This window comes from Pan paniscus, chromosome 12, assembly GCF_029289425.2.
Source record: "Pan paniscus chromosome 12, NHGRI_mPanPan1-v2.0_pri, whole genome shotgun sequence".
NCBI classification, from domain to species: domain Eukaryota; kingdom Metazoa; phylum Chordata; class Mammalia; order Primates; family Hominidae; genus Pan; species Pan paniscus.
Window position 1 is genome coordinate 51,420,063 of NC_073261.2, and position 22,235 is coordinate 51,442,297.

The window sequence follows — 22,235 nt, forward strand, 5'->3', positions numbered from 1 at the left end:
TTATACAAAAATCAATTCAAGATGGATTAAAGACTTAAACGTTAGACCTAAAACCATAAAAACCCTAGAAGAAAACCTAGGCATTACCATTCAGGACATAGGCATGGGCAAGGACTTCATGTCTAAAACACCAAAAGCAATGGCAACAAAAGACAAAATTGACAAATAGGATCTAATTAAACTAAAGAGTTCTGCACAGCAAAAGAAACTACCATCAGAGTGAAGAGGCAACCTACAAAATGGGAGAAAATTTTTGCAACCTACTCATCTGACAAAGGGCTAATATCCAGAATCTACAATGAACTCAAACAAATTTACAAGAAAAAAACAAACAACCCCATCAAAAAGTGGGCAAAGGACATGAACAGACACTTCTCAAAAGAAGACATTTATGCAGCCAAAAAACACATGAAAAAATGCTCACCATCACTGGCCATCAGAGAAATGCAAATCAAAACCACAATGAGATACCATTTCACACCAGTTAGAATGGCAATCATTCAAAAGTCAGGAAACAACAGGTGCTGGAGAGGATGTGGAGAAATAGGAACACTTTTACACTGTTGGTGGGACTGTAAACTAGTTCAACCTTTGTGGAAGTCAGTGTGGCAATTCCTCAGGGATCTAGAACTGGAAATACCATTTGACCCAGCCATCCCATTACTGCGTATATACCCAAAGGACTATAAATCATGCTGCTATAAAGACACATGCACACGTATGTTTATTGCAGCATTATTCACAATAGCAAAGACTTGGAACCAACCCAAATGTCCAACAATGATAGACTGGATTAAGAAAATGTGGCACATATGCACCATGGAATACTATGCAGCCATAAAAAATGATGAGCTCATGTCCTTTGTAGGGACATGGATGAAATTGGAAATCATCATTCTCGGTAAACTATCCCAAGAACAAAAAACCAAACACCACATATTCTCACTCATAGGTGGGAACTGAACAATGAGAACACATGGACACAGGAAGGGGAACATCACACTCTGGGGACTGTTGTGGGGTGGGGGGAGGGGGGAGGGACAGCACTGGGAGATATACCTAATGCTAGATGACGAGTTAGTGGGTGCAGCGCACCAGCATGGCACATGTATACATATGTAACTAACCTGCACATTGTGCACATGTACCCTAAAACTTAAAGTATAATAATAATAAATAAATAAATAAATAAAATGTTCTAAAATCGACTGTGATGACTGCTGTACATATTTGTGAATATACTAAATACCACTGAATTGTACACTTTAAATTGGTGAAATATAGAGTATGTGGATATGTCAATAAATAAAACTTAAAAAAAATTTAACTGGCTTTCAATCTAGGACCATATTTATTTGAACTCCTGAGGGCAAGTGGTGTTCCATAAATTCTGGAACCACTTTCTGGTGATGTGCTGGAAAAATAAAAGAACAAAATTAATGAAAGGACTGTATGTTAGAATGGCTGGCAGGGAAGATCAGGAAGGTCTGTGACCAGGTATGGTGACTCTCCAGTCACAGGGTAGGAACAAAGACGAGATTATAAAACACACTGGACTGAGGTTGATCAAAAACCTTTATTCTGGTCCTCATCATTCAGGAAGCCACTTATGCAGAACACTTTCTTCATCTCTGCTCTAAGCAGCAGCAGCTGCATCCAGGCTTGATATGGAAGACAGACAGAAATAGTGGAAGACCTTGCAGAGAAGAGCTAATTGATGAGATCTCTGCTTATCCCGGCATAGGTGAAGGCAGAACAGGAAGAGTGTGTGTAAGTGCAAAGACTCCGTTCTTCAAAGCTGAGGCCTGTGCAGAGGGGTGAACTGAAGGCTTCAGATGAAGGCTCACAAAACTGCCCCGCTCGGCAATCAATCTAAAGTACCTAAACATACAAAGAGCAATGAGTATATCAGGGGACCTCAGAAGCTGGATTAGTGTAACAAGCTGGGCAAATTTAATGCAGAAGAGGCTCCGGTATTGGCAGCAGTTCTCCAAGACCAAAATACTAATTTTGAGGATGATCCATCCAAAATATCCCCAGGGAAAACATGTCATTACAGATGGTGGGCAGTTAGGAATTAAGCATACTAGTCGGAAGAGCTAGAATTAGAAGTGGGAAAAGGGCTAAGAAGTCGTTGTGTTAGTTAATGAACATTGATGAAGACCATATAAGAAAAGAATAATATAAAATAAATGAGGTAAACTCTCTAATTAAAGAGTTTATAATCTTTTTAGAAAGTTTCAGTTCCAGATGGGGGACTGGGCCCACAAGTACGTATGCCCTCCCATCCAAGATTCCATTCAAAAGGTAAAAAAGTTTAAAAAGTATAAATCTACAACAAATAGGGGCCCACTGGCAGTTAATGGATTTCAACAAAAAACTGAGTAACAGAAACCTGATCAAAGTATGCTTATAAATAGAGCAGAGGAAAAAGGAGCCTAGAATGAACAGAGGGGGCTGCAGCAGAAGAGGAGGCCCATATGCCTGAAAGAACCATGAGGAAGCTCCAGGCTCAAGTCCCCAGGAATGGTGATGTGAGATGAAAATGGGTTAATGACCAGAGGGTCTGTATGACAAACAGTTGCCCCTATCTCCCCACAACCCTCCCCACAGGCAGGACAACCAGAAGACAGGCATTTAAACCTAACTTGGAAAAAAAAAAAAAAAACAAAGATCACAGGGCTCTCTTCTAAAGAACCAAATGAACTATATGGAGAAAACTAGAACAGCCTCTAAAACTGCCAGCTTCCCACAGCAAAGCATTCTGCATTCATACCCTCGGGGTCACCCAGGACAACATCTGGTCCCACCCCTGTTCACCCTAAAGCAAAGCTGCCAGGCAACAACCACCCCCTCATCCCATACACACACACACAGTTACCAAACAGCCTTATTCCCTTATTCTTAAATAGAATGAAAATCACCAGGTATCTGAAGAAAGCTACACAGTTGAAAGGATACCAAAACTTTTTTTAATGACCTAGATAATATAGGGAAAATAAAAACATAAGAAAAATACAGCAAAAACACTTCTAATTTAAAAAAAAATAGAGGTGCTTTTCATAATGGCAAGTTCCTGTTGAGATCAACTGAGAAAGCTAAATAAAATATATAAGAAAAGGAAATCTTCAGGAATTGAAGAGACATCAAGAAAAAGCAAATGTGAAATCTAGAGACGGTAAGAACACAAAACAAACCCAGCCTCCAATGCTACTTCTGCTCTCATGACATCTGCCAATCTGAAAAAGCTGAGAAACTGGGCAGTTATTTGGGTAGGCTGAAGGAACCAAGAGTCAAATCCCTGAGTCTACCCAAGTAAGGAAGTCTGACACCCATCTTTTTTAAGCTAGAGCCCAAAAGGCTGCCCCCTCAGAGTAAGGACGAACTGGAATTTAATCAGTGCCCCTTCACAGGCCTGCAGCCTGAGTTCATATCAGTATGATAGTCCAGAAACCTTCAAGTCTTAGATCTGGATTCAGAAGTCCTGCACTGATAATGGCTGTAGGTGGCTTCAGGAGCAAATGGAAATCTTCTTTGGAGAAAGTATCACCATATGGCCTCAAATTATCTAACAAATACTTTTTAAAGACAATAACCATTATCCAAAGATAGGCATATAGGGGGATAAAAGGCCATGTGACAGTACCAAAAGAAACAACAGACAAAAAGACAGTCTCAAGAGACTATGGATGTTAGATTCGGCACAGACTAGCAAACAAAAAACTCAAAAGGCTTTGAATATTAGATCATATATTGGATGGAACATTGACTATAAAACAACTGTGTTTACTATGTTTACAGAACTAAAAGACAAACTTCAAAATACCTGCAGAAAATAAGAACAACAAAAAGTACTCACAAAAATTGCTTGATACTTTATTAAGCTAAAAAAAAAGACAACAGATTTGGAAAGGAACCAAACAGAACTCATAGTACTGAAAAATACGAAAACTGAAACTAAAAAAAAAAACCAAAAAAAATAGTTTAAAGGAAATGAGACAAATGGAGAGAATAAACTGGAAGATCAGAAAAAATTACACAGAATGCATACTAGAGAGGCAAAATTATGATTGAGTTTTTACATATATTTAATGGGAATCCCAGAGAGAGACACAGGAAAGAACAAAGCAGAGCCAATAGCTGAAGAGACACTCGCTGAGAATTTTCCAGGACAGATGAAAGACATTAATCCATAGATTCAAGAAGCTCAAACAAACTACATAAAAAGAAATCCACACCTCTGTACATCAGAGTGAAACCACAGAAAATCAAAGTGAAAATCTTAAAAGCAGACAAAAAACAAAAAGGATAAACTAGCTTCAAAAGAATTACAAACAGGTAATTTCTCTATAGAAAACATAGAAGCCAAAAAAAAAAAAACAGTAAAATGATAGCTTCAATGTGCTAAAAGAAAATAATTTTCCACCTAGAATTTATATTCAACAAATTATCCTCCAACAATGAAATTCAAGGCATTTTCATAAGAAAAAAATGAGAGAGTCAGTTACCAGACCATACTAAATGAAGTTCTAAATGACTTATTTCAGGAAGAAGAAAATGATCACAAATGGAGGATCGGAAATACAGAAAGGAGGCCAAGCACAGCAGCTCACGCCTGTAATCCCAGCACTTGGGAGGCCAAGGCAGGCAGATGACTTGAGGTCAGGAGTTTGAGACTAGCCTGGTCAACATGGTGAAACCCCATCTCTACTAAAAATACAAAAAAAACTAGCCAGGCGTGGTGGTGCATGCCTGTAATTCCAGCTACTTGGGAGGCTGAGACATGAGAATCACTCGAACCCAGGAGGCAGAGGTTGCAGTGAGCTGAGATCGCACCACTGCACTCCAGCCTGGGTGACGAAATGAAACTGTCTCAAAAATAATAATAATACAGAAAGGAAAGAAAAGCAAAGATAGTATGTGACTAAATCCATATATCATTGACTGCATAATTCAGGAATAAAAATGCCTTATGTAGATTGACAAAGACAAAACAAAAATACATGACAATAACAGCACATAAATTAAGAGACGAGGAATTTGAAAATTGAGTTAATGGATCCTGAGATCTCAATTTGTTGAGAATGAGGGGAAAGGTACTAAATAGGCTTTGATAAATTAAGGACTTACATAGTAACTGATAATCACTAAAAGAATAGAAATAGAGCATATAACTTCCAAGCTGATAGAGGGAAAAAAATCAAATAATAATCCAAAAGAAGGCCAAAAATTGAGAGAAAAAAAAAAAAACAAAACATAAAACAAGCAAATAGAAAGCAGGACAAAATAAGACAATAGAATTCAAACTCATAGATATGACCAATTACATTAAACATATATAAATGACGTGCTCCAGTTATAGACACAGACTGTCTGAATTTAGGAAAATAATCCAGTTAAATTCTGTTCACAAATATATGGAAAGATAAAAATTAAAAGATTTACAAAAATCCATACCGTGCAAATAAATACTAACTAAAGAAAGCTGATAAGCTTTAATAATATTAAACAAAATAGACTTTAGGGCACAAAGCAGTTAGAAATAACAATAGCCAATTTACAAATATAAAAGGCTCAATCACCAACAATATATAACAACATTAAATTTGTATATATCTAATCACATGGTTTCATAATATATAATGAAAGAATAGACCCAGAAATATAAGTAGAAATAGTCCATAATCATAGCAGGAGAGTTTTAACACACAACTCTTTGAAACAGGTAAAATAAGCAGACAGAAGAAATTCAGTAAGAACACAGAAAATCTAAATTATACAATAACCAAATTTGGCATTGCAACCCCTCTAACAGCATCACTGAATTCCATCAAATATTCAAAAACAAAATAATTCCAATCTTTCAATAAGTTTTCCAGAGAATAGATAAGATAAAAAGTGGGCCAGGCGCGGTGGCTCACGCCTGTAATCCCAACACTTTGGGAGGCTGAGGCGGGTGGACCTTGAACACCTGAGGTCAGGAGTTCAAGACCAGCCTGACCAACATGGCAAAACCCCATCTCTACTAAAATACAAAAATTATCGGGGTGTGGTGGTGCGAGCCTGTAATCCCAGCTACTCGAGAGGCTGAGGCAGGAGAATCACTTGAACCCAGGAGGCAGAGGTTGCAATGAGCTGAGATCGTACCACTGTACTCCACCCTGGGCAACAGAGTGAGACTCCATCCCCCATCAAAAAAAAAAAAAAAATAGATAAAAAGTGTATAATTGCCAATGAATTGTATGAAGCTCACACACAGTATGAAAAAAAAAGACTAATCTCTTTTATAAACAGGGATGCAACATTCATAATCTGTTAAAAAATCTACATAAAATCTACAGTAAGCATAATTACTAGGTAAATACTGAAAGCTTTCCCTTGGAAGTCAAAAATGCCTGCTCTTACCACTTCCATGCAACACTGTACTAGAGATTCTAGCCAGTACAGTAGGGCAAGAAAAAAATATATAAAGATAAGGATTGGAAAGAACTTCACAAAATTATTGGCAGATGATATACTACTATGTAATTAAAGAAATTCAAAAATCAACAGATATGTCATTCAAATTATTAAGAACTACATCAAAACAAAATTTTTAAGTAAAAAAACTAAGAATAACAGCTAAGAAAGATGCTGGTTGCAAAATTAACATAAAATCAATTATATTTCTAAATACAGCAATATTTAGAAAATAAAATTTTCTTTAGAAAGATACCATTAACAATATCATCAAAAATATTAAGTACTTACAGAACAACATTTAACAAAATACATCAAGATTTCTTCAGGTAAAATAATTTATTAAAAACTAAATATTAATAAATGTTAAAGTAGACCATATTTATAAAATGAAAGGTTCACTATTGTAAAGATATCGTTTCTTCCCCACAGTAATTTATAAATTCAATACAATCCCAATTAATATCTCTTTTTGTGGAATTTGACAGATTCTAAAATGTACATGAAAATGCAAAGATTCAAAAATAGCAAAGATACTTAGAAAAAAACAAGGTGGAAAGATCTGCTCTCTCAGATAAAGCTACCATAACTGAGACAGTATAGTACTGATGTGAGAATACCCATCAATGGAAAAGAGATACAAATAGATCAATGGAAGAGAACAGAAAGGCCAGAAACAGCCTTGATTGATAAGAAAGGTAGCACTGCAAAGCAGTGAGATGACGATATGGACAAGCGGATATCTAAATATGAAGACACAAATGAGACTGGACCCCCAACCCAATACACAAAAATTCAACTCCACTGTTATGAAAGACAAAACTATAAAGATTTTAGCATATAGAGAATGTCTTCATGACAATACAGTAGGGAATGTTTTCTAAAATGAACACAAATAGCATTAGTTATAAGGAAAAAAATTGATACATTTGATTACCTTTATATTTTAATGCGTATCAAAAGACAACCTTTTAAGGAGTGAAAAGGCAGGAAAAGATACGTCTCATATACTAAAAAAGATTCATATCTAAAATATAACAAGCATGGCTGGGCGCAGTGGCTCACACCTGTAATCCCAGCACCTTGGAAGGCGGAGGCAGGCAGATCACTTGAGGTCAGGAGTTCGAGACCAGCCTGGCCAACACAGTGAAACCCCATCTCTACCAAAAAAATGCCAAAATTAGCCAGGCGTGGTGGTACACGCCTGTAGTCCCAGTTACGTGAGAATCTCTTGAACATGGGGGGGGGGGGAGCTGCATTGAGCAGAGATCATGCCACTGCATTCCAGCCTGGATAACAAAGCAAGACTCCACATCAAAAAAAAAAATAAATAAAAATGAAATAAAATACAGCAAGCATTTTTATAAGTCAATAAGAAAAAGGACAAAAATAGCTAACAGAAAAATAGACGACACCCCTCAAAAAAACATGGGCATGTATATGAAAAGACGCCCAATGTCACCCACAATCAGGGCAATACGAATTAACACCACATGCAACTATCACTTACATTCAATAACAGCTTGTCAAAAATAAAAAACTCTGGTAATACCAAGTGTGGGTAAGAATGAGAAGCAATGGGAATTATCATGCACTGCTGGTAGGAATGTGAATTGGAATACAGGAAGTTCAGCAGTACCTGCCAAAGATGGAGATACGAATACTCTATATAGCCTAGGTCCCAGCAGTATTATATATTTTATACACACATATACATCCACCCTAGAGAAATATGTACAAGATTGTTCACAGCAAATTGTTTATAATAGGAGAAATAAGGTTTCCCAAATATCAACATTAAAATAGTTCAATTGTGGTACTGTCATATAGCAAGGAACACGAACAAATGAGTTATGTGCAATCACACAGATGAATCTCATAAATGTGTTAACTTAAAACAGTTGTGTGACAGATGTTGACCAACGAATGCATACGGTTTGGTTCCATTTGCAGAGAGTTCAACAAAACAAAACTAAACCTTAGTGTTCAGGGATCCATGCTTACATAGTAAGCTATAAAGAAAAGGAAGTAATTACCAAAAAAGTTAGGAAACAGTAATGTCGGGAAAGGGGATGAGAATAGGTATGATGAAGAATGAATATATGTGGGACTCTGGGGGCTGACAATACCCTATCTCTTGGCCAAGATGGTGGTTACGAGGGTGTTCATTTTATCATTTATTGACTTTACATTTACAGCACACACTTTACATACGTTGTATTTCATAAGACTTAGAAAAAGAATATACATATACACATACAAACATATTTGCATAAAATATCCAGATTGCAGAAGAAAACTAGTAACAGTTGTTTGCAGGGAGGAGACCTGAATGAGGAATTAAGGGACAGAGAGAAGGTAGAGAAAGACTGTTTACAGTCCTAGTTTTCAACTTCTACAATCAACCAGAGATAAAGCATGGAAGATTTAATTGTGATAAGATACAAATGTTATTAGCTTTGACAGTGTCAAATTACTAGATAACACAAATTGATAGCTAGATGTGAACTAGAAAGGGAAAAGGGATACGTGCACTAATAGTCATACTTTACAAACTGGGGAGTCAAGGAATACATTAAAAATTGGACACAACAACCAAAGACATCCTAGTATGTTATATAAACTGTAAAGGTAAAGAAACTAAAACTAGTGATACAACTACCAAAAATCAGAAAGACAGCAGGGGATTTATGGGGTTCTACAGGTTAGCCAAATCTTCATTTATCACAGCAGCAAGTCAATACATACCGTCTACAGCTGACAAACCAATGGGTAAGCATATTAGTTAGAAATAAACGTAACCACCAGAAAAGCTCAAAACACAAACAAAACAGTGGGTGGACAGCAGCTGTACTTCATTATAAGCCATTAGGTAACGATTTGATTTTCAAGTATGGATATGTATTATAAAAACGAAAAAAATGTATTTACTTAGACCATACACACCTAAGGACATAAGAACATTTATTTTACCCAGTAAAAAATAATATAATGCAGACTGAATCCACAGGGGCTATGATGGCTAACATTCAGATCTACCAATGTAGGACAGAGCAAAGGGATTCAATTACAGAGATAAATGAGGATGAAAGCAGAGGATGAAAATAAACACACCAATCATTCAATAAATGGCCATTTATTAAAAATCCAAGCTAAGCACTATGCTGTGATAGAGGCTAGAGTGGAAAACTACATAAGACCAACCCACTTCTATTCCTAGTACCCTCCAGTTTATTTTCCCCAGGGCAGCAATGTTGTGCACTTTAAATACAAATCTGATCATATCACTCATGTCTTTGAAAAGCTGGTAATTGAAAATGAAGAGGTAAAGTAGGCTCCAAACATTTTTGACTGCAGAACTTACAGAAAGTCTGTCACAAGGAGTGCCTGCCTTAGGTACGACTAACAAAAGTTAATTTTAAGAAAAATGAGTAGGTGGAAAGAGAGGCTGAAGAAAAATCTGCAAATTAAAAGAATGCTCAATAGTCTAGACATAGAGCTGGCCATGGTAGTCTATCTAAGACATTTAAAAAATATCTATCAAAAGGACCAGGGGCCTAGGTTGACAGGGAGATGCGGAACAAAGGAGTAAAAAAGAGTGGAATAAATCAAGATATTTCTAAAGGTAATAAGGCTTGAAGGAGGTAATGAGAACACCCTGGGAGAATAAGGATACATGGCTTTTGCTAAGCTATTCAATCAAAATACATGTGTCGCTCAACAACAAGGATACATCCTGAGAAATGCATCACATCTTCAGGCAATTTCAGCACTGTGTGAACACCATAGAGGGTACCTACACAAAGCTAGATGGTATAGCCTACTACACACTTAGTCTACAGGGTATACCTATTGTTGTCAGGTTACAAACCTGAACAGCATGTTACTGTACTGAATACTGCAGGCAACTGTAACATGATGATAAGTGTATTTAAACATATCTAAACATAGAAAAGGTAATGTATTTCATTAGGATGTTATGACCACTACCTCACTGGGCAAAAGGAATTTTTCAGCTCCATTATAATCTGATGGGACCACCCTCATGTGAGCAGTCCATGGCTGACCAAAGTTATTATGCAGCACATGACTACATACGTGTAGTGAAGAGTAAGCTGATCAGATTGAAGAATTAAGTAGCAGAAATCGCTCTGAGGCTAGGTAGCTAAAATTAGGTATTTCAATATTTTCTTTTTTAATGACAAAATTTAGTTAGCACACAAGTTAATCCATGACTCCTAAAAATACAGACAAGTACAAGTCTTATTGCAGCAAAATAATCACTTCACACAGATTGTTGAAGAAAAAAGAACAAGCGGTGACCCTTTAAATGTTGACAATTGTTTCTGATCTGTAACATGATAAGGAGGGGCAAGCCTGATATTTAGGGATGGCGATCAAGGTAGGAATCGAACTTTCGAATTCATCTAACTCCACTGGGATCTTTATATTCCCTCCTATTTCTTTATGGTTAGCAATTTTCAGGTAGAAATTTTAATTCCCCAAGGGAGAAAACTGAACCTCACTAGGTTTAGCAAGTTACTTTTTTCTATCCTAATAGCAAGTACGGAGAATTATCCCTACAAAAACAAGAAGCAGGCATCTGTTTTATGAGATTTTGAATTTCACATCAACATGCAAAAGACAGGTGGAAATGATTGCCCACTGAGAGGGAACTCACCTTCCAGAAAAGCAAATTCATCCACAGCTTCTATTGCATTATCTGAAACACAAGGAAAAGAGATACCTGACTAACTTCAGCCATGCTGACGTCAGTCAGAAAACAGCACAATCTGCAGTGAAGGGCATGAGGCTTTGGGCAAATGAGGGCATTTATAAGATGCGTCCCTTGCTGCCTTGAGATCCATATCTACTCTATCAGCAACTCATATATATTAGCTGTCTCCCTAGAAGAGTAAGAAAAGTGTAGGCAAATACCATTCAACGCGGGGGTTGGGGCCTCCTAAATTACACCTAAATTATTTATTCGCTTTGCTCTTAAAGTTGTCAGAGAAGAACGTGGCAATAGACGCAGGGCGCATGAGAATACGGTATACGAAATCTTACACAGGTGAGAGTTACCAGCCAGACAAGAGTCAGAAATCAAATCCACAGTTGCTAGGTGAAAAAGAAGTATCTTTTTCTGGTGCAATTTGGCAGAAGGTATGAAGGGATCCAGTCCGCTATAGCAACCCCAGACACCTTCACACACTGCCCCGCCACCCCAAGCAGACAGCCTCTACAGGTAGGGCTTCCTGGCACTGTGGCCAACAGAAACCATCCTGGGGAGAGACGCTGTGGCACCTCTCAGATCAGAGTGACGTCTTCTCAACCTGCACAAGGGGAAACCAGCCCAGCCCTCCCTTGTCTGTCCCCAGACACTGCAGTGCCACTCTACCCAAGTCTCTCCTCTGAAGGGTTTTCCTTTTTCCCTGCTGAGCGCAACAGTAGGCATCTTTTGCAATGGTCTCCACAAACAGTTCCTGTGAAGTAAAAAAGCAAAGTTTTAGTAATGGGTTCTAACACACCGAGGAGGTGAGGGCTCCGGTTTGTGGGTGGGGGCAGAAAGGGAGAAGAAAGGCTCGGGGCAAGAAAATGTTCTGGAAGCTAAGATTGTCCTGGACTTCATGAAGATCCATTCCGCTACCCTCTTCCCAGTATTCTCTCTCATTCACTAAAGACTCCTACAAGTTCTGTACGAGGCCCTGGAGATACAAATTAAAGTCACTCACTATCCAGGTCCTCAACAAGAGGGAGGAGTGTTAACAAAACTCGCATAGGTCCCCGGCCCCTTTCCTCCGCCTTCCGGGTCCACGCCCACATCTCAAAACCCGGGCCACGCCGCCCTAAGCCCCGCCCGCGGGAGGCCCCGAGGCCCCGCCCCACACTCCACCTCCCCCACCCCCGCGTGCCCTCGCGCTGCGGGCGCACCGCGGCTCGTGCCAGAATGAAGATGGCTTCCTGTCCCGCTAGCGTCACGTCGGGATCTGCCTTCACCAAGGCCTTCACTCGCGCCAGAGGCAATCTCGAGAGGCGAGCCCCAGGCACACTCGTTGGGGCCTGGGGCTGCGAGACCGCTGCCTCCCCAGCAGGTCCCTCCTCCTCTCGGGGCGTCCCGCTTCCTGCCGCCGCCGCCGCCATCCCGGCCTTGAGCGTGCTGCGCGCGGCCGCCGACTGTGCGCGCGCATGCGGCGCAGGCCCTTTCCCGCGCGGGCTGGAGGCCACACCCTGTGTAGGCGCGCGGCTCCGCCCCTACGCGGCAGTGCGCTGCCAGGAAACCCGGTGGGCGGGGGTCGGGCTCCGGCTCTTCCCACGCGCCTAGCCACCCGTGGGCTGTCGTGCACTTGGTTGACGCTACCGGCGACCCTCTGGCCCCGTCGGGCCTGTGGAGCCCAGGCACCTCCCATTGGTGCCTGTGCCGGGCTGGTGAGGGGAGAAATCTAGACCAGGCTCGCAAGAGTCTCCGTCGAAACAGAGTGTGCATATTCCAAGGCTAACGAGGGCACGTGTCCGAGGGAGGCCCGGCCCTGGAGGGCCCAGCATCGTGGAAGAGGGTGCCAAGGAGGCAGCGAAATCTGGACCAAATTCAAGGATAACCAGTTATAGATGCTCTTGAAGGAGGGTTAGGGCTTTTGGCAGGCAGAAATGAAGAAATTCAGCCCAGCCAGAGGAAACAAGAAAAAGCCATGGAGGCTAGAAAAGATGAAATTGTGGTGGTGAGGCATCCACGTTTGTTCAAAAAGAGGTTGCATCACAGCTTTGGTTCTCAAATTTGACCTCAAGATCCCTTTACGGTCTTAAAGATTGTTAAAGAGCCCAGGGAGCTTTTGTTTCTGTCAGTTATATCAATACTTACTATATTAGAATTAAAGTTTTAAAATATTGATTTAAAATTACTAATGCGTTACTAGCTAACAAACAACATTTTTATGACAAGTAATTTTTTTTAAATCTAGTAAGAAAAGTCTCTAATGTCTGATTTCATGTGAGAACTGGATTCTCTAGCTGCTTCTGTTGCTAACGTTAGCACTTCTCAGGTAGCTCTTAAAAAACTACTGGCCGGGCGCGGTGGCTCACGCCTGTAATCCCAGCACTTTGGGAGACCGAGGCGGGCGGATCACGAGGTCAGGAGATCGAGACCAACCTGGCTAACACGGTGAAACCCCGTCTCTACTAAAAATACAAAAAAAATTAGCCGGGCGTGGTAGCGGGCGCCTGTAGTCCCAGCTACTCGGGAGGCTGAGGCAGGAGAATGGCGTGAACCCGGGAGGCGGAGCTTGCAGTGAGCCAAGATCGCGCCACTGCACTCCAGCCTGGGCGACAGAGCGAGACTCCGTCTCAAAAAAAAAAAAAAAAAAAAAAAAAACTACTACATCTTGAGAGAATGTGAATGAAAAAGACAACCTCATAGTAGTATTAAGAAAATAATTTTGGCCTCATGGACTCCTGAAAAGGGTCTCCAGAAAATTCCCACCCCCATGAATCCCCACACCACACTTTGAGGTCTGATAGCGTAGAGAAACAGTTAATATTTAAAATAGGTTTAATCTAAGTCAATCATAATAGTGAACACCTTTAAACATTTACTATGTGCATGATTCAAAGTGTTTTAGATTTATGTAAATCATAACTTCTGTAATTTTCACAATACCCTATTGAGGTAAATATTATAACCTTATTTTTCAAACCTTATTTGAAAAAATTGAGGTGCAGAGTGGTTACTGAGTCACATACACAGGGCAGAATGTGGTGAAGCCAAGATGAAGCTGAATTAAACACATCTGAAATCACTCAGTTCCAAAATTATGTAGTAAACTCTGACTGGTGTAGGAGTGGAAAGGTGTGAAACCTTTCTTTACCCATTTTAAGGGTCACAGCTGACACTCCTATAACACACACAAAAAGCCTAACAAGTCTAATCAAAGTTTTACATGACATGAGAGTCCAAAAATGCAGACCATGAGACCTAGAGGAAACTATTTTTATGCTTAGGTTATATGAAGAAGGGATGGCTGTGTAGAAATGTGATTAGAGGCCTGGTACGGTGGGTCACACTTGTAATCCCAACACTTTGGGAAGCCAAGGCAGGAGGACCGCCTGAGCCCAGGAGTTTGAGACCAGCCTGGGCAACAGATGGAGACCCCATTTCTACACACACACACACACACACACACACAAATTAGCTGGGTATTGTGATCCTATAGTCCTAGCTACTTGGGAGGCTGAGGTGGGAGAGTTGCTTGAGCCCAGGAGTTCAAGGTTACAGTGAGCAATGATTGCACCACTGCACTCCAGCCTGGGCGACAGAGACAGACCCAGTGTCTTAAAAAGAAAAAGAAATGGGATTGGACAAAAAGGGAATGATGATAATCTAATGGTAATAGACTGAATGGGGAAACCCAGCAAGGCCTGTCTGTTCATATTCTTCTTGGCCTCCCTGTGTAGCATTCCTTCTGGTATTAGGGCAGGACCCTTCTGGAATGAGGGTCTTCAAGGGAGAAGGCAGAAAATAACCTTTCTAGGTTTTACGACTTGCTTGGAGGAAGGAGAATTCTAGTTTCTATGACCTGCCTTGGGAAAGAGGAATTCTGATTTCCATGACTCACTGCGAAGAGTGGTGATGTTACAGTGGGTAGCTAGTCAGACACGAACAGGGCAGGATAGGGCCCCCACGCTCCACCAGGAATGTCAGAAGATCATCAGGTGATGGTCAGACAGTGGTCACACCGCCTCTCTAAAATAATAATTGCTCATAGCCAGCGCCAGGGAAAGGCAGTTTCCCTATAGATAGAAAAACCCTGAAACGGATGATCAGGAGCTTCCTGATGAGATCTCAGGAGTTGGGCGAGCGGGCTCACGCATGCACACTAAGAGGCAAAATGGTGGAATTTAACTGATATATGACCTTCTGGGGGCATTCTACTGAAAAAGGGAAGAACGCCTCAGGTGAGCATGCTTACAACTTCAATAAATACACTGCACTTGCTCCCCTCCCCAGCGCTAGCAGGCTACTGTGCATTTCGACAACCCACCCCAAGGGAAGAATCAGGGTAGAAGGGATGCAAGACCCCAGAAGTATGCCAACATATAAAAACCCAAGTCAAAAGGTCAAACCTTGCACTTGTCCTTCAAGTCACCCACTTGGGCCTCTTCTCAGTGTACTTTCCTTCCTTTCGTTCTTGCTCTAAAGCTTTTTAAGAAATTTTCACTCCTGCTTTAAAACTTGCCTCAGTCTCTTCTTTTGCCTTATGCCCCTCAGTCGACATCTTCTGAGGAGACAAGAATCGAGGTTGCTGCAATTTGCTGCCAGTAACTGTAATAACTTCTACGGCTTACAGTGGAAAACAGGACAGGAGAAGTTCAGAAAGACCTTGCTTCTGAGGCCTTTCCAATTTTCTTCAGTTCTAAGTACTCAGCATTCCAAAGTACCATACTTTGGGGTATCATGTAATGAGCCCCAACCCTGAATTAGCACAGAGACACTCTACTATAGCAGAATAAGAGTCTTGGCCCAGAATTAAAATCTGCAGAAGAGGATATGAGTTGCTGAAAATTGAACCAGAGCCACCATTAGGGCCTCAGTCCTGAGTTCTTTTCAGATTACATTTATGGACACTCTCACTCATGGAAAGCTCCACACAAAATTCATAAAAGCATGACCAGATTCTTGTGTCACAGTGCACAAGAACACTTCACAAGAGCTATATTCCAGCAATCGCAAAGTAGCTAAGTACTAAATTGACCTAAATTCTGAATTAACATAAGACAGTTGACAATGGTGGGGGTGTTACTGGACCCCACCACTTACCCAAAGTTAGCCTTTGGGTCAGGGGTTTCCTTGCTAGAGTCCTTTCGTGGTCACCAGAAAAATGTTACAGGAAAGGGGTTCTGATCCAGACCCCAAGAGAGAGTTCTTGAATCTCACACAAGAAAGAATTCAGGGCAAGTCCATAAAGTAAAGTGAAAGCAAGTTTATTAGGAAAGTAAAGGAATAAAAGAATGGTTGCTCCATTGGCTGGGCAGCCCTGAGGGCTGCTGGTTGCCCATTTTTGTGGTTATTTCTTGATTATGTGCTAAACAAGGGGTGGATTATTCATGTCTCCCCTTTTAAGACCATATAGGATAACTTCCTGATGTTGCCCTGGCATTTGTAAACTGTCATGGTGCTTGTGGGAGTGTAGCAGTGAGGACGACCAGAGATCACTCTCCTGGCCATCTTGGTTTTGGTGGGTTTTAGCTGGCTTCTTTACTGCAAACTGTTTTATCAGCAAGGTCTTTATGACCTGTATTTCGTGCCAACCTCCTATCTCATCCGCTGACTTAGAATGCCCTAACCATCTGGAAATGCAGCCCAGTAGGTCTCAGCCTCATTTTGCCCAACTCCTATTCAAGATGGAGTTGCTCTGGTTCACACACCTTTAACGGGCAGGAGGAGTTAAGAGTTCTTGAAAGGGCTGAGTCAACTTGGCTTTCAGAGGATTCTCATTTCAACCCCCTTTTCTTCCCAATTTTGTCTCATTCATATGTTCCCTGCCTTTCCTCCTTTTCTCCTTTTTTGTTCCCCTTCGTGTTCTTTTTTTTTCTTTTCTTTTCTTTTCTTTTCTTTTCCTCATCACTTGAATGTCTCACCACTTGGTGCAGTCCTTCTCTCCCTGGTTTGACTATGACTAACCAAGAGTTTATGAAGACCAGACAGGACTTCCTGACTATAAGTATTGAACAGCACTAAGGTGTGTTAGAAAGGGAAATCACGTTTCACAGTTTTTGAGTTTCAGTGGAAAAAAGGCAGAAGAAACAGGAAGACAAAGGTTGAAAAGCTCAAAAAGCCACACACGCACACACAGTTTGCATTCCAGTCCAAATAGAGTAAAGGCTAAAAATATCTTTAAAAGGCTACATGATGAAAATTAATGCAAAAAAAAAATGATGTGTGTTAAGTGAAGTTTGGCCTAAAGCTGTCTCTTTACATAGTTTAAGTTTGGCCTAAAGGTTTCTTCATATGTAGAGAAATGCAAGGTAACTTGATGTGAAAACGGTCACTTACTCTTGTAAGAAATAGCCAAGTTTCAGCCAATTACAGGCAGTCAGCTGCTCAAACCAGGTTCAAATAAGGCAAACATCAAGCTGTAACCATTCCAGCTATTTCTGTACCTCACTTCCATTTTCTGGACATCATTTTCCTTGTTATCCTACCATGCGGCAGGCCTAAAATCACACTGAATCTATTCTGGTTCTGGGGGCTGCCTGATTCGAGAATCATTTTTTGCTCAGTTAAACTCTGTAAAATTTAACTTGTCTAAAGTTTTCTTTTAACTTGTGAAGTATTTTATCTAATAAGCTAAAGATTAGAGACAGCTTGCCATCTACCATACTGGAGTAAGTGTCCTATCCAGGAGATAAGTTAGTGGAGGAACCAGTATCACTTCATTTCTGAATTTTTTTTAAAAAAATCATATATGTGTTGTATGTACACGTGTGTATTGTTAAAAGATAAACCTAGGCACATTAAAATTTTAAAGAGTTGATTTGAGCAGATAGTGATTCATGAATCGGGTAGTGCCAAACCACAGCTGGGTCTGGGCTCCACTGAGGCAGTGGGAGGGGAAATGTTTTATAAAGTATTTGAGGAAGCAAGACAAAGAAAATATTTGACTGGTTAAAGTAGAGCAGTAGCCATAAAGTTCCTAGTTAGAGGTGAGTTGGCAGTGATAACAGAATGGCTGGGCTCTCAGTTAAACCCCACCATTAAGCCTGGAACTACAGCCCTAATTGAAAACAGCTGACCCATTTTTCTACCTGAATGTTGCCTTTTTGGCCTGCCACACCCCTATCCTGTGCCCATAAAAAAACTTTAACTGGCAGAGCAATACAAGCAGCTGAGCATCAGAGATACAAGCAGCTGAGCGTCAGGGACACAAGCAGCTGAGCATTGAGGATACAAGCAGCTGAGCATCAGGGATACAAGTGGCTGAGCAGAGAAGCAACTGAGCATCTAAGACTACAGACAGATGTGGCTAACTTCAGACAGTGCAGCTTCAGGCAAAGATCTTCTTCTCGCACCATCCCCTTTCCAACTCCCCATTCTGCTGACAGCCACTTCCACTTCCATCACCCAATAAAATCCTCTGCATACACTACCCTTCAATTCATTCGTGTGACCTGATTCTTCCTAGACACTGGACAAGAACCCAAATGCCAAGAGGACAAGGGCTGGGACACTCCTACAGGGCCCTGCACAGAGCCTGCTCCCGCCAGAAAGGAGCAACCGGCCAGTTCCAGCATTAGTTCACTTTGGTTCCTGCACTCTTCTTGCTCACATGCTCCCTCTCATGAGGAGTGGCCAGTGGCAGGCTGAATGAAATGTGCTACTCCAGTTCCCTCCCACAAGGTCAAGGAAAAAATTCTGTCTCAACAGTTTCTGACTGGTTAAGCTTAAGCTTTGTTTTCCTGCAATATGGCTGTTCACACTGAGTTAGGTTTCAGTTTGGCCATATAGAAACCTGAGACAGTGGAGCCATCTCAGCCTAATGGCCTCCCAATTATTTATTTTAACAGGGCATCATTGTATCTATATTTGTGCGTGAATATATATGTGTACATAAATGTATACATATACAGACACATATTTGGAAGGTTAATGATTAAATACATCATAGGGAAAATAGAGGGCATACTAGGGTAACAAAAAAGAAAAAAAAAATCACCAGACTCTTTAAAAGGAAAAAATAAAGAGACAAAAATAAAGTATCATAAGTTTGTCCATGGAAATCCTGGGATGCAGGAATTACTTAAGCATTTAAAAACTAATTACAAGGGGAAAGCATGTTTAGAAAAAGAAAAGAGAAAAACAAAAGATACAAAGGAAAATGTTACTCTTAATCAATTCAGTGTTTAAATAAATTGTTTAGGCAGCAGTTCTCAAACTTTCTCAACTTTTTTTTTCAGGTTTATTATATAGGTAAATTGCATGTCATGGGGATTTGGTGTACAGATTATTTCATCACCCAGGTAATAAGCATAGTACCCAATAGGTAGTTTTTTTATCCTCATGCTCCTCCCACCCTCCACCCTCAAGCAGGCCCAAGTATCTGTTGTTCCCTTCTTTGTGTCCACATATATTCAATGTTTAGCTCCCACTTATAAGTGAGAATATGCAGTATTTGGTTTTCTGTTCCTGTGTTAGTTCATTTAGGATAATGGCCTCCAGCTCCATCCACGTTATTACAAAAGATATGATCTTGGTCTTTTTATGGCTGTGTTAGTATTCCGTGGTGCATATGTATCACATTTTTTAAAAACCAGTCCACCTTTGATGGACATCTGGGTTGATTCCACATCTTTGCTATTGTGTGAATAGTGCATGCATGTGTCTTTATGATGGAACAATTTGGATTCCTTTGGGTATATATCCAATAATGGGATGGCTGGGTAGAATTGTAATTCTGTTTAAAGTCCTTTGAGAAATCACTACACTGCTTTCCACATGGCTGAACTAATTTGCATCCCCACCAGCAGTATATCAATGTTCCTTTTTCTCTGCAACCCTATGAACATCTGTTATTTTTTAACTTTTTAATAATAGCCTTTATGAGTGGTATGAGATCGTATCTCCTTGTAGTTTGATTTGCATTTCATTAATGATTAGTGATGTTGGACATTTTTTCACATGCTTGTTGGCTGTGTGTATGTTTCTTTTGAAAAGTGTCTGTTCATGTTCTTTGCCCACTTTTTAATAAGGTTGGGTAGTTTTTGGTTTAAGTTCCATATAGATTCTGGATATTAGACCTTTGTCAGATGCATAGTTTGCAAATATTTTCTTCCATTCTGTAGGTTGTCTGTTTGGTTTGTTGATAGTTTCTTTCTTTCTCTCTCTCTTCTTTTTTTTTTTTTGTTTTTTTTGTTTTTTTGCTTTTTTGAGATAAGAGACTTGCTCTGTCACCCAGGCTGGAGTGCAATGAGCAATGACATGATCTTGACTCACTGCAACCTCTACCTCCTGGGTTCAAGTAATTCTCATGCCCCAGCCACCTGAGTAGCTGGGATTACAGGTGCACGCCACCACACACCAGTTATTTTTTTTTTTTTTAAGTGGAGATGGGGTTCAGACTGGTCTTGAACTCCTGGCCTCAAGTGATCCACCTGCCTCGGCCTCCCAAAGTGCTGGGATTACAACCATGAGCCACCATGCCTGGCTGGGAGTTTATTTTGCTGTGCAGAAGTTCTTTCGTTTAATTGACCATTGGTCAATTTTTGGTTTTGTTGCAACTGCTTTTGGCATCTTCGTCATGAAATCTTTACCTGGTCCTATGTCCAGAATGATATTCCCTAGGTTGTCTCCCAGAGTTTTTATAGATTTAGATTTTACATTTAAGTCTTTAATCAATCTTGAGTTGATTTTTGTATATGATTCTGGTACATTGTCTCTTTCTCATTGGTTTCAAAGAACTTCTTGATTTCTGCCTTAATTTCCTTATTTACCCAAAGTCCTTCAGGAGCAGGTTGTTCAATTTCCATGTAATTGTGTGGTTTTGAGTGCATTTCCTTAATCCTGAGTTCTAATTTTATTGCTTTATGGTCTGAGAGACTGTTTGTTATGATTTCAGTTCTTTTGCATTTGCTGAGGAGTGTTTCACTTCCAATTATGTGGTCGATTTTGGAGTAAGTGTCATGTGGCACTGAAAGAATGTATATTCTGTTGATTTGGGGCGGAGAGTTCTGTAGACATCTACTAGGTCCACTTGGTCCCGAGCTGAGTTCAAGTCCTGAATATCCTTCCTAACTTTCTGTCTCATTGATCTGTCTAATACTGACAGTGGGGTGTTAAAGTCTCCCACTATTATTGTGTGGGAGTCTAAGTCTCCTTGAAGGTCTCTAAGAACTCGTTTTATGAATCTGGGAGCTCCTGTATCCAGTGTATATATATTTAGAATAGTTAGCTCTTCTTGTTGAATTGTTCCCTTTACTGTTATGTAATGCCCTTTTTTGTCTTTTTTAATCTTTGTTGGTTTAAAGTCTGTTTTGTCTGAGACTAGGATTGCAACCCTGCTTTTTTGTTTTTTGTTTGTTTGTTTTGTTTTGTTTGCTTTCCATTTGCTTGGTAAATTTTCCTCCATCTTTTTATTTTGAGCCTATGTGTGTCTTTGCACATAAGATGGGTCTCCTGAATACAGCACACCAATGGGTCTTTACTCTTTATCCAATTTGCCAGTCTATGTCTTTTAATTTGGGCATTTGCCCCATTTACATTTAAGGTTGGTATTGTTATGTGTGAATCTGATCCTGTCATCATGATGCTATTTGGTTATTTTACACACTAGTTGATGCAGTTTCTTCATAGTGTCATTGCTCTTTATATTTTGGTGTGTTTTTGCAGTGGCTAGTACTGGTTTTTCCTTAACATATTTAGTACTTCTTTCAGGAGCTCTTGCAGGGCAGGCCTGGTGGTAACAAAATCCCTCAGCATTTGCTTGTCTGTAAAGGATTTTATTTCTCCTTCACTTATGAAGCTTAGTTTGGCTGGATATGAAATTCTGGGTAGAAAATTCTTTTCTTTAAGAATGTTGAATATTGGCCCCCAGTCTCTTCTGGCTGATAGAGTTTCTGCTGACAGGTCTGCTGTTAGTCTGATGGGCTTCCCTTTGTAAGTGACCTGGCCTTTGTCTCTGGCTGCCCTTAACAGTTTTTCCTTCTTTTTGACCTTGGAGAATCTGACGATCATGTGTCTTGGGGCTGATCTTCTCATGGAGTATCTTAATGGTGTTCTCTGTATTTCCTGA

The 22,235-nt window shown here is 40.3% G+C and overlaps 1 protein-coding gene across 1 annotated transcript; it reads right to left on the minus strand.

Moving 5' to 3' along the window:
- Nucleotides 1-1,557: 1,557 nt before the first annotated feature.
- Nucleotides 1,558-12,796, minus strand: POLE4 (DNA polymerase epsilon 4, accessory subunit). Its single transcript, XM_003810319.6, has 4 exons — nucleotides 12,391-12,796; nucleotides 11,858-11,942; nucleotides 11,141-11,182; nucleotides 1,558-1,881 (listed from the first exon to the last, which is right to left on the minus strand). Exons 1-4 carry the CDS (start codon nucleotides 12,598-12,600, stop codon nucleotides 1,868-1,870), a joined length of 351 nt encoding a protein of 116 aa, XP_003810367.1. The 5' UTR covers nucleotides 12,601-12,796; the 3' UTR covers nucleotides 1,558-1,867.
- Between the last annotated feature and the right edge of the window lie 9,439 nt (nucleotides 12,797-22,235).

Bases quoted from the DNA above. Each gene is read 5' to 3' on its own strand.
- POLE4 (XM_003810319.6), bottom strand. From the start codon at position 12,600: ATGGCGGCGGCGGCGGCAGGAAGCGGGACGCCCCGAGAGGAGGAGGGA. The intron at 11,943-12,390 runs GTGCGCCCGCAG...TTTACTTCACAG, and splicing joins TCATTCTGGCACGAGCCGCG to GAACTGTTTGTGGAGACCAT. The intron at 11,183-11,857 runs GTAGAGTGGCAC...CTTGTGTTTCAG, and splicing joins CCTTCAGAGGAGAGACTTGG to ATAATGCAATAGAAGCTGTG.